Source organism: Neopsephotus bourkii, unplaced genomic scaffold, assembly GCF_033783945.1.
Source record: "Neopsephotus bourkii isolate Nb327-2 ecotype Australia unplaced genomic scaffold, CSIRO-AGI_Nbou_v1 NB_936, whole genome shotgun sequence".
Taxonomy (NCBI): domain Eukaryota; kingdom Metazoa; phylum Chordata; class Aves; order Psittaciformes; family Psittacidae; genus Neopsephotus; species Neopsephotus bourkii.
The window spans coordinates 1,537,250-1,549,555 of NW_026901430.1; the positions used below are offsets into that span (position 1 = coordinate 1,537,250).

Genomic DNA, 12,306 nt, shown 5'->3' on the forward strand with positions numbered 1-12,306 from the left:
TTTCTCCCCAGAGGGGAGCCGGGTGTGCGGCGGGGGGGACGAGGCACAGTTCAGGGCAGCGCCATTGTGCGTTAAACGCGCGCTGCAGCGGCCGATTTGAGACCTTGGGTCATTTCACAAACCGGCCTGAGCTTGGCAGGGGAGCGGGAGAGGGTGACCCCATCCCTTCACACACTGTGCCAGCTCTGTCCGACTGCACCCCCCGGGAGCTCCTAAAAGTGGGGATCTCTCTTGTGAACGGGATCTTCTGCGAGCACAGGCCCTTGTGTAACCAAAAGCAAAGCACTGAGCAGAGCCCCTTTTGGACAAGCCCCAGGAGCTGATCCATTTCTTACTGCACAAGCTGGGTCAGGGCAGGAATGGTCAGGAATGGGAGGTTTTCAATGCAGCCAGGACAGCAGTGGTTTTGTTAACTTCTGTTAAAGGCAGAGTCTCCTCTGAAGCCAGCTCCCCAGATGTCTGTATTACATCGTCGCAAGTGAGGATCAGCTGGATAAACAGGGCCTATCCTGTCTGCTCCAAACAACAGCAGAGGAATTCTTAACTCCCAAAGGCTGTTGAAAAAGAGGTAGAAAAGAGGTTATTTTCCCTTGGAAAGCTTTCAGAGGAAGCAGGAAATGAAGTGTAACAGGAGGAGGAACGGGAGTGATGGCGTCATTGTTGTGGAGCCCTGCTGTCCTGGGGATAGCTGAATTAATTCCGTGCTTGGCTTTGCTGCACCCATTGAACTGCCTTTATCTCACTCCCACCCTCCCGCTCGCCCCGTTCTCTCCCAGGGGCACTGGGAACGAGCCCCCGTGGCAACCGAAATACGGCGGAAACGCAGGAGGGGTCAACGCGACTGCTGCCGGGACCGGGCCGCTCTCGTGACGTCAAAGGTCACGTGCCTCCACCCCTCTCCGCCACAGCCGTTGGTACAGCCCCGCTGCTTTAGGCACCACCCCCCTGCCGCGGTGGTAGAGGCCAGGTTGGGGGCTCTGCGATATCCGGCTCCGCCTTTTCTCCCCGCGCCGTTGGTACGTTCCGGGATCGCCCGGCAGCCGGCGCAGGAATCGGTGCAGCCCAGGCCCCCCTGCGTCCGCCTCAGTGGTAGAGGCCGCGATCGCTCCTGTTCCTTAGCGCTACCGCTGCCTCAGTTGGAGCTCGTCGCCGTCTCCGGGCACCCCGTGCTCCCTCTGGCATTGTATGAGTGATCTATAACCCTGAGCCCGCCATGTCCACTCCGGCCCGTAGGCGCCTCATGCGGGACTTCAAGAGGTACAGAGGTCGCCGGCTGAAGGGAAAGGAGAGGGCGGGCGGGAGGAGGACGAAGGGCCCCGCTCTGCCGGGAGAGAAGGGGGGCAGCACAACATGGCGGCGGGGTAGGGCGCGCTCCGCTGATTGCGTAGCGCCGGTAGGCGCCGTCTGTCTGCGGGTTACGCTGTTTGCGCAGGGGCGTGTAGCTACCTGCCTGGGTTACGCGAAGTGCGCAGGGGCGGCCGCCGGGGGGAAGCACTGAAGGGGTAGTGGGTCCGGCGCGTCAGCGCTCTCTGTGCCCGCAGGTTGCAGGAGGATCCCCCGGCCGGGGTGAGCGGGGCCCCTTCCGAGAACAACATCATGGTGTGGAACGCCGTCATCTTCGGGTAAGTCGGGTGGGGGCCGGGGGCGGCAGGTGCGGGGGCCACTGCCTCTTGTGTCTCCCGGCGGGGGACAGAGCCGGAAGCCCACGGGTGACACTGTCCTCTGCTTCTTCCCTCTTCTAGGCCTGAGGGGACCCCTTTCGAGGACGGTAAGTGCGGCGTGCGGGCCTCGGGTTTGGCTTTGTCGGGGTTCGCTGCAGTTTGATGTGGCCTCAGTGCGCGCTGCCTTGACTGGGCAACAGGTGGGGGTCTGGGGACGAGGATGTAGGTGCACGCACCTGTGTACTGTGCTTGTGTAAACACTGTTTCTTTTCCCCTACTCCAACGTGTTGCTCTAGATTGCTGTGTTGATTTACAGAAACATACAAAGTAGCTTGTAGGTGCTTGTTTGTAATCACTAAATCTGACTATGCTAAGCCTGATTTACTGTACCATTTTAAGGATCTCCAAGCTTTTCTTTTGAATCCTGGATCGTGTTTTTAGGGACACTCATATTTGGAGAACTATCAAAAACCTGGTACAGAAGTGTCATTTGTTTTGAGCTGTTTTTCCTGAAGCTGGAAGTGCTTTGCGAGTAAGTTCCAGTGTGAGTCAGCTGTAGTAGGAAATGGGCCGATTGGTTGAGGAAGCTCAGAACAGATATTTTTTTGGGTTTTTGTCTTGGTATCTACTTCACTGCTGCAATCAGTACTGGTCAGGGTTAAAAATTAAAAACTTCTGAATGTTAAAAGGTGACTAAATAAGTCCTTGTAACATACCTGTGTCCTGGTAGTGTACACGTGGTCTCATTGTCTTCTGCCTTTGCTGGTGCTGTCTGAATACTTCAGCACCTCTGTGAAAACTTGTTCGACATGAAATACTGTCTAACTGAAATCAGTGATGCAGTTTTTTATTGTTATTTAAGATACTTTCAGTGCAGGCTATAATTAATCCTAGATCTGCATGACTCATGGCAAAAGCATAGGAAAAATTCCTTCACTCTTACGTTGTTCTTGGCTCACTTCTTTGTCTCTGTTTATCCTTGGAGGTAGCACCTGTGGGCATGCCTGTAAAGTGCAGGTTATTTTGATTTTTCCTCCTGTGAAGATTTTGAAGATTTTAAATATTTCAGTCCTAAGAAAACCCCCGAGACTCCAAAATTCTTCTAATGTATTTGATCTCTTAAGAAACTTGCTATAGTAGCTGCTTCAGAATTCTGATGTTTCAAACTTGAATATTCTGTATCATTGCATAATAGAACAGTTTGACTAAATGTATTCTGTTATGTCATCTTCTAAACCTAAAAGAAGGGCTCCCTTAAAGTTATGTGAGGGTTGTGAGAGCTGCTTAGGTTCTTGGTGCATTGCCACTAATAGTGATTCACTGGTGGAGCAGAAAGCCACCTCCTTCCAGTGTGCTAAAATGTAGGTTGTTTCCACGTTCAGGCTGTTCCAGCTCAGTGTGAGGTTAACAGATGCTATAAGGGCTTTTTTCCATACATTTCCATTTAGTTGATGGAGGTTGGAGTCTGCTTTTGAGAGCTTTGACATATTGATTTCCTCCCTGCTTTCCACTGTGGCAGCACTGTGTCTTTATCTGGGGTACTTAGGACGTGTTGTGTTTGCAGCAGTTTGAAGTTCACACATGCTTGAGTCTGCTGTTGCTGTCCTGCTGCTGTGGCTGATCTCATAATATGATCTTGGTATGTGATGGATTGCTCTTTCCATAGCAAAGTGTGTGTGCTTTCACAGTGTGTGCTCAGGAGAACAGCGATGTCTTGTGTTGAAGGATCTGCTTATCTCCTTCGCGCTGAGACATACCTTAAATTGTGCTAGATAACAAAATACTAAGCAGTGCCTATGTATATATAAGGGTATATTGGTGCCTCAGCTGTGCTTTTCTGTTGAGCAGGGTATGACAGTTCAGATGCAGTTTAGCTTAATGTAGGTAAAATTAAGGGAATTCTGTATTTAACAGTATTGTTAGTTTGGGCTTGTTTTATAACTGTGCAGGCCCTTGTGAGTCAGAGGTACACTGGAGCCCTGTAATCCTTCTCATGAAGCCTTTGCAGGGCAGCGTTCCTCATAAGTCACTTTGTATTTTTGTTCTTAGGCTTTTTTCTCTTCCTGGTGATAATGTAAGACTTCAGATACCTTAGTTCTTGTGAAGGTAGCCCATGAAGTTCATTTATTTATTTGTTGAACTAGAGGTGTAATCATTTCAACATTGTGAGAATTACTGTTCTTTAGCCTCCTTCTGGTGAGGCTCTTCTCCAGTCTCAGCTTCCAAGGTTTCTTAGCTTTGTCTGAACTGAAAACCTGAAGTTCAGACACATTTGTTTACTTGCTGTGCAGCATAATGCAGCTGAAACCCTCCTGCCCCTCCACCTCCAGACTTCAGAGGGTGTTTTCACAGCTCAGTGTGCAGGCTGGCTTGCCCTAGGAGCAACTACTAATTTAGAACAGCAGCATAACTTCTATCTTCTGGTTGAAGAGGATTTGATTGCAGGTGTCTGCAGTAGGACCCCGGGGATATTATCCTGCCCTTCACCATATTTCTAAGAATCTCTCTGTGTGGCATCTCAAGTGGTAGTGCTGTCCCCATGATGGAAACCCAGCTCTCCCAGTCCTTCAGAAACTGGATGATGATTTCATGGTAGTGCAAGATTCCTGGTTAGGAGAGAGTTAAAAGTAGCATAGCTATTGTAGTATCCTGCCTTGCTGCCATCAGAAAGAGCAAGGCAGCAAGGTGTTTGCCTTTTGTGTGGTTTGTTCCTTGTATATGGGATATGGATTCTGTATCCTCATGTGGGAGGGGAGGAGATAGTCCCTGTTTTATGCTCAGTGGAATAGAACGGGCTGCTCTTGTTCCCTGCAGCAAGAAAGGCCTGGCAGGAACATGGGTGCTGCTCTGGCAGGGGTTAATGGGGGCAGTGTACAGTCATGGAGAAACCTCCCTGTTATCCATGGTAGAGTCTCATGTCCTGAGGTAGGAGAGACAGATGGAAAAGGTAGAAGAGAGAAAAGAGGATGTCCGCCTAAGATCAGTGATGGTCCTAGTATGTCATAATAATGACAAAGAATATGATATTTTATGTTTTAAAACTGGCTGTCTAGGGTAAGTTGCAAAGAATATCAGTTGAAAGCTTTGAAATTAGTGGCAGAAGAGACTAGGCACTGAGGGCCTTGTCCTGAGCAGTGTGTAATTATACCTGCTTGACTTATGTGGCCTTTCCATGTGAGTGACCCTTGGACATTGATTCATCAGCTCTCTGGACTCATTCCTTATTAAAGCTCAGCAATGAGGTGTTGAGGACTGTGGAGCTCTATCAAAGAGCTATTGCTACCCTAGTTTTTTGACTAGGAGATTTGAGTAGGTAGATGCTGCAGCTGGATACTGTCTAACCACTTGCTCAGGTTTGTTTTCAAAGTGATGCTCTCCTGTCTCTGATGGGGCAGATGCTTCCCTTGCTCTCAGTATTTTTAAATGGATTCTAAGATCAAACTGCCCCCGTTACTGATTTTCAGCCATTTTATCTGTTCCCTCTGCTCCCACTTCAGTCAGTGTTCAAGAATAGCATTCATTTTCTCAAGTATGCTTGTTGAAATCTACTGTTTGATGGTTTGTGCTCAGTTTACAGCCTACTGCTTGCTTAGTCACTCTTCCACAGAAGAAAGTGCCTGCTTTCCTGCTTTGTAAGGAGGCTGCTGAGAACCAGAACTAGGGCAGGGAGAGCTGGGAAGTTCTAAAATTTAGATTAAAATCCCTAAGCATTTGATTCCAAAGGGCCAATACTGCTTGGGATTGTCATCATGTAGGGAAGGAAGGGTAGACCTGAGCTGATGTTCACAGCTGGTGGAAGTTGCTAATAACTTTCCAGTGCTGGATTCAAGCTGATCTCAGATCTGGCTCTGCTTCTGGATTAGCTGCAGTGAAGCTTGGAAGTCTCCACTGCACACTTCTGCTGACTTGAATGATCTTAGCTATCCTACCCGTTCCTTTTGTTTTGCAGTGAGATAGCACACTGCTGGCTCTCTGCTCTTTGGATGTTAGGCTGCTAATAAAAGCCAAACATGCACAACCTTATTTTTAGGATGTTTAGACTTCCCACTGCTGTACAGATAGCTCTGAAGCATCTGTACTGTGTCTTCATATGCAAACTGGAATGTCAAAGCAATGACCTTCATTTATTGCAACTCAATGTTATAGTTTATCTCCTTATAAAGGAAGGAGTCCCTGGGAAATCCCGCAGGTCCCAGCTGATCTGAAAAAAGGAAATGGACTGAATATTCTGTTCTCTGGCTACCAGTTGTTGGCACACGTTTGTCAGCCAAAGGAAAGAATACATTAATGATATTAGTGCTGGAAAGCTTCCTCGCAGTAGGAAGCAAGATTGAGCTTTACATCTGAGCCCCTGAGTTTTAATTTGGGCACTGAGTGTTGGGGGGGATGGACCTGTCACAGATACATGAGGATGCCCTTTCAGAAAAGGTAATGTGTCTGCCCTGGCACGTTGTTTCAGTTGTTACTGGAAGGCGTGTTCCTCTTAGAGGAGAGTTGTATTTTGATATGAAGGTGCTTCCGATGGATGGATCTCTCTGCGTGTACCCATAAACTGCCTCCCAGATGGGTTGCTGAGGTGATAGAATGGCAAGAGCAGCTTGGAGTATCTAGAGGTCCTTAGTTAACTGCTCTGACTCACTAGCAGTGCTTAGTCCCCTGGAACCACATTTATGCAAATTTAGTTGACAGACTTCTTATTCTCAGATTGTCACAGCCTGAGAAGGGCTAAAATCACTTGTGTTGGTGCAGCCTGGTAAAGTGATTGGGTTAACTGCAGAGTTTTCTATGCTTAGTCTTTCTCAGATGAAGACTAGTTAGTCTGAAGTAACTGATCAGGGTTTTCAAGTGTCTCATTTGGATGCTGCTTTCAATATTATTTTTCTGCAATAGGATGTGATTACTTACAGTTGTTGATAAAAAAGTATTTTCTTGAAATTGAAACAGGAAATAACTAAGCAGGTCCTTGTCATGATGCATATTCCCATCTCTAGGACTTACTAAATCATGGCCTGTTGCACAGATGGTTATACACCCACTTGTGCTGTTTTTACAGTGCGCCGAGATTAGGCTTTGTGAAAGGAAAACTAAAGGGAAGATTTATTTCCTAACAGCAACCCTTTGACTGGGGTAGTGGGTTTGGCAATAAAAGTAATTCACAGGAGATACTCTTATACCACTGTTGGCTGGAGTCAATGATTAACTCCAAAGAGAGTAGGAGAATTGTTGTAGAACTGAGCAATCTGTAGTCCCTATCCAGCACGTACATACCAGCACAATAGTACCAGTTTGTGCTTGTGGAGGGATGCTGCTTGCTCATCCCTTGTGTAAATTCATTCTGAGTAAAGGTTACTTATCTCTCTTTCAACTCCAGGAACTTTCAAACTTACAATAGAATTCACAGAAGAATATCCGAATAAGCCACCCACTGTTAGATTTGTCTCTAAAATGTTTCATCCAAATGGTAAGTACATAGACAATACTGCTTATTTTCAAGTTCTAGCTTTTTATATTGTTGTAGAAAAAGGTCCGTTTATTATCAAAATTTCCACTATTTAATAAGTAAGCAACATTCCAATGTGGTTCTGTGTAGGTTTAGTAAGGATGAATATGTGAGCAGTGCTCAGGCTTGAAATGAAAGGGGCAATAAATGGAGCCTCTGACCTTTCAGGTATTACAGCACAGTATCAAGATACTTCTCTCTCAACTGCCTGTTGTTAAACCTTACAGAGGAATATGTTATACTTAAAGAGCAGTGCCTTGGTATTTTATCTGTATGTACTGCATATACAGCAGTATGTATGGACACTGGATATTTGATGCTACTGACTGCAGTTGTCTTTTATCACTTCCCCAAAATGCCAGTAAGAATGACATACCTCAAAATGTGGTGTTACCAGCTACAGTGAGTGACAGATCATGTAATTAACCCCCTTCTCTGGTAATTAAAGGTTGCAGCTCTATTCCTTGTCTCCAACAAATACTAGCTTTGTGAAGGAGTACTAGAAACTTTCAAATGTAGCAGGTAAGTGAAGTGCCCTGAGGGAGGGTTCTTCTAAAGCTGCTGTGAGCTTTAGAATGCTAGACCCTGACTGTTGGAGATACTTCCTGGGGAAGCCTTACCTGTGAACAGCTCTTGGCTTGTGTTCTTTATTTGGTTCACTTGTGGGTAGCTTATTTTTTTTTGTCTTAAAATCTATTCATGGTAGTTGCAATGTCACAGAGAAGCTTGATGTAAAGAAAAAGCAGGGGTTGAGTTTAAATACCACAGGCAGTTGTTGGTGACGAGCTTCACCTGTTCCTTCCTACAGGCTTGTTTGCTGTCTGATGCTATTGTAGTGTTTGTCAGTACATAGGTTTTTCAGGAGCAGGCAATGCTAGGACATACTGAGAGCTGTACAACTTCTGTGTTAAGCCATTCTTCTTAAACCTTTTCTAGTCTATGCAGATGGTAGTATATGTCTGGATATTCTTCAGAATCGTTGGAGTCCTACTTATGATGTCTCTTCCATCTTAACATCCATACAGGTAAAATGAACCCTGCATGAAAAGGCAGAATGAAATTAGGATGCTTTGACAAAAACAGCTCAGGAAACACTTTGCTTTGCCTCCTGCTAGCCAGTATAGCATCTATACCTTGATATGTGCTAAGGTATGAGTAATTCCCAGGTATAAACTAACAGTGACAGTAGGTAGTCACTGAAGGGGCCTGTCCTGTGATCACATTGCTTGGGTATTGCTGCTTGGCTGTCAAGTTGCAGTGCCACCTGCACTGCTGTAAGAGCGACAGCAAATGCTTCCAGTAACTTACAGCTGGAATAATGCCATGTACCTGCTGTATGTAATTAACCTCTGCACTCTTAATGGAGTATGTTGGAAAACTATGCATACTCTCCAGTGCCTAAGAATCTCTTTCTCTTTGTGCAGTCTCTATTGGATGAGCCAAACCCCAACAGCCCAGCAAACAGCCAGGCAGCTCAGCTATACCAAGAGAATAAGCGGGAATATGAAAAACGGGTCTCTGCAATAGTAGAACAGAGCTGGCGTGACTGTTGACCCAGGATGATGCAAATGAACACTCTGTTGATGAGGAAAATAAACAAAGTGTCTGAGTCATCTTTTTCCTCCTAGCATTTACTTTGAAAGCAGAATAGCTGTTGTGCTGTTGCCACCCTCCCTTGCTGAAGCTTCTTCTCCTTGGACATCAGAAAACACCCACTTTGAAGTCAAGTGTTCTGTACTTGGGTTACTTGCAAAAGAGTTACTGATGCTGAATCCATTTCTTGTGCCCCCTCTCCAGTCTTAGGGCAGTATTGTGCATTTCTGTAGTGTACACTAAGCTTTTAATTGTAATTGTGTTATACACAGTGATGCTTATGTGTAGCTTGATAAAGGGATGTTTATATACATACACATTTTTTAACTGATATTAACTAAAGTGCTGATGTGTCCAGGCTGGTCATTTACCTCTACTATTGGTTTAGACCCCACTGTATTTGTACGTACAGAGTGAAGAAATAACCTTGTTTCCCTTCTGTATTGGTTTCAACTCCTTACTCATGGTAAAAAACAAAACCAAACAAATTGATTCCAATTCAAATAGTTAAGTGAGACTGTGGACTGCTAGTTACTTGTGCACTTCACATGCAGGATTTATGTACAAGTATACATAAATCACTACAGCTGTGGTACTCTGACCTTTGCTTGGGTGACAAACACCCCCCATTTTTATTTTAGTTTAAAGGACATGCCTACAGCAAGCGCTTCACTGATTTCTGTACTCCTGTCACTGAGGCATTACTGGACAAGCCCAAGTAGAGCTGGGGTACTCTGAGAAAGACACCTTCCACATTAAGGAAGAGATAAACCCTGAAGTGTTCCAGCAGTGGAATTACTCCCTCAGTGTCTTTCACCTGCCCCTTACCTTTAGCTGAGAAAGACAAGTCCTTGGGGAGCCACCTTTGTGATAAAGTACGGGTGGGCACTTGACTCTCTGCAGTTCTGCTCTTGGTAGATGATTGTGGTTTGTGTGAGCTGCTGCTGCATGCTTGAGTTTCCCTTCAGTTTCATGGAAGTATTTTTTCAACTCTGAAAAGAAACAAACCACCACCAAACCCCAAAACCAAACCAACATTTGTAAGTCCAGACTCACTTTTTTGGTAGGGCTGAGTTTGTACGTTTGGATACAGTACCTTAAGCAGCAGGGTGGGACGGAGCTTACGACTGTGTTGTCCACTGTTCCCGTGTCCTTTGTGTGCACATTGGTCTGTTAGTTGAGAAGTACAACTTTGCACAAGTAACCCATGTAAGAAACTGTACATTTTTCAAAAGTTGTAAATAAAGTGTAACCTTAGTGCTTATTGTATAAATAGGCAAGAGGTGTATAGCTGTGGTTATTTTAATGGGGCTGTAGGAGGCTGCTGCGGGACTGAGCTGCAGGTAGACCCTTAGGGCAGGGCTGAGGGGCAGCAGTGTGATGAGCGCTGTGCCAGCCCTAGTGCAGGGACTGGGACTTGCCCTTGCAGCACAGAAATGGGCAAACACCAGCCACAGCATATAAAGCACTTGCAGGAAGTTCAATGCCTGTGAATGAGCCATTGACAAAGATGATTATGAGTTGGTTTCAGCAACTGAACAGGCTCAATAATGAATGGATACAGGAATCATACTTTCCTCCCATCTTGTGAGGGGGAGAACAGGATTTAAAATGACTGACACCAAAAACTGGTGCTACTTTGCTCTGCAATTAAGATAGAAGCTGCCAGGTTCTTTCAAAAGGGGAAGCAAGGATTATTTGTACCTGCTGTGACAGAGCTCATTCCACTGAAGAGCCTTTTGCCATTGAAGTACCTGAGGTACACATGCTCCTCCTAATGGACAGTGTCGTAACTGTCATTACAGCTGCATCTGGCATCTCTCAGGTGTGTATGGAATGAATCTACCTCAAAGTTAAGTGTTTTTTAAGCAGTCCCTGTGCAAAACTTCCCTAAGGCAGAGCCAGTCAAGCAGCAAAGCCCTTCGTTACACCAGGTTATAGACCAGTGCAAAAACCAGCCCCCCACTTGCACCAGTAGGGGTGACTGAAGCCAACCACGCGTCCCTTGCCCCTGGCCTAGCCGGAAGGATTCCTGCATGCTATTGCCAGCAGAACCTTTCTGAATGGCCCAAGTCCTCATGGTGCAGAAGCCCCTGTATCGGCACCTCCAGTTTTGTATTTGTCTTGACAGCCACTAAAACCACCAGAAACCCAACCACCATACCCAACAGCGTGGTGTGGGACTCTTAAAGCAGGAGGAAACAAGCAGCACAGAGCTGCAAGAAGAAACAAACCCTGACCTTTATACCCCTTTTAGCATGGCCTTCATCCACCAATTCTCCAGCAGGTCCTGGCTCTCCAGCCAAGCTTACAGCTCTATAGACACACCAGCGACAAAGGTTTAGCTCCAACAGCAACACCCAGACAAATCTACAGCCACTAACAAGACAGAACGGTAACAGGCGCGCCCTGCCAAGGGTACTGCACTCAGCAGTGAACAGGGGTTGGAACTGCATGATCTTTAAGGTCCCTTCCAGTACAAACCATTCTGTAGCTGTGCTAAGATGGGTAGCCAAGTCACAGCAACAGGCAGAGCAAGGCCCTGGACAGCTGCCCCTGCTGAGGAACTGTTACATTCAGCCAGCTCCTGCTCCCCTGAACAGGCACTTCTCATCCCAAATCCTGCAGTGGGGCTCTTGCTGCCTGTCTCAGTATCACCAAGCCTACAAGACCTGCAGCATATCCAAGCTAGGGAGGGGGAGCAGCACGCCTGCCTGCTGCAGGAATATCTGCCTAGAAAGTACCACTCCTACATCACCATCTGCTTCAACCCAGCGCTCTTTCAGCAGTACAGAGGGAATAACACAAAACCCCAAACACCACCAAACCCCAACATACATTCAGAATTAACTGCCACATTATTTTTCAGCAAAGGCAGCAGCAGCAACACGTTCCTGTTTCACCAGTCCCAGCCAGTGGACACTGTGCTGCAGCTCATGCCCTTCCCAAGACAGGCTTACCTGCCAGGGCAGCTGCGTCCTGCTCACACTGCGGGGCTGGAAGTGCCTCTGACTGCACATCACCAGGATATTCTGCTGCATCAGTGGAGGTCGGTCACGCTCTCCTCTGTGCTGTGAGGATCCAAAGAGAAAACAGGAGGTGGGAAAAAAAGCTAGAGGAGGATGTAAAAAGAGGGAGAGGCAGAAAAAAGAGAGAGCTGAGACAAGGCAACAGAGAAAAAATACTTATTAGGACCGGGTTTGTGCTACCTGTGACAGAAAAAACAGCATCTCACTCGTGGCTCTTCCAAGGTCAACGCCTAAGCTCTGGTTTGCAAGCATGAAGCAAGCAGTCCTCCACAGCTCATGTTCTGTGGTAAGAGGCAGAGGTCAGCCTGCTTTCCAGCCCCTGCATCCCAGAGAGACACCACGCTCGCACCACATGGCAGAGCTACACCAGGAGTTCAGCTGTGACTCGCCCCTGACACGCACAGGCACAGGCACAGGTACAGTAACAGAGCAGAGGAATCCTCAGGCACAGCTTTGGTTTTGCTCTGGATTAAAGAGCTCTTATTCAAAGTACAAAACTCAGTTGCATAACGGTGCCCACGAG

The 12,306-nt window shown here is 46.7% G+C and overlaps 1 protein-coding gene across 1 annotated transcript; it reads left to right on the forward strand.

Annotated features, from left to right (window-relative positions):
• Positions 1-958: 958 nt before the first annotated feature.
• On the forward strand, positions 959-8,774 carry UBE2A (ubiquitin conjugating enzyme E2 A). Its single transcript, XM_061358045.1, has 6 exons — positions 959-1,257; positions 1,542-1,622; positions 1,743-1,768; positions 7,033-7,122; positions 8,098-8,186; positions 8,586-8,774. The coding sequence occupies exons 1-6, from the start codon at positions 1,214-1,216 to the stop codon at positions 8,712-8,714; spliced, it is 459 nt and encodes a 152-aa protein (XP_061214029.1). The 5' UTR covers positions 959-1,213; the 3' UTR covers positions 8,715-8,774.
• The last annotated feature ends 3,532 nt before the right edge of the window (positions 8,775-12,306 follow it).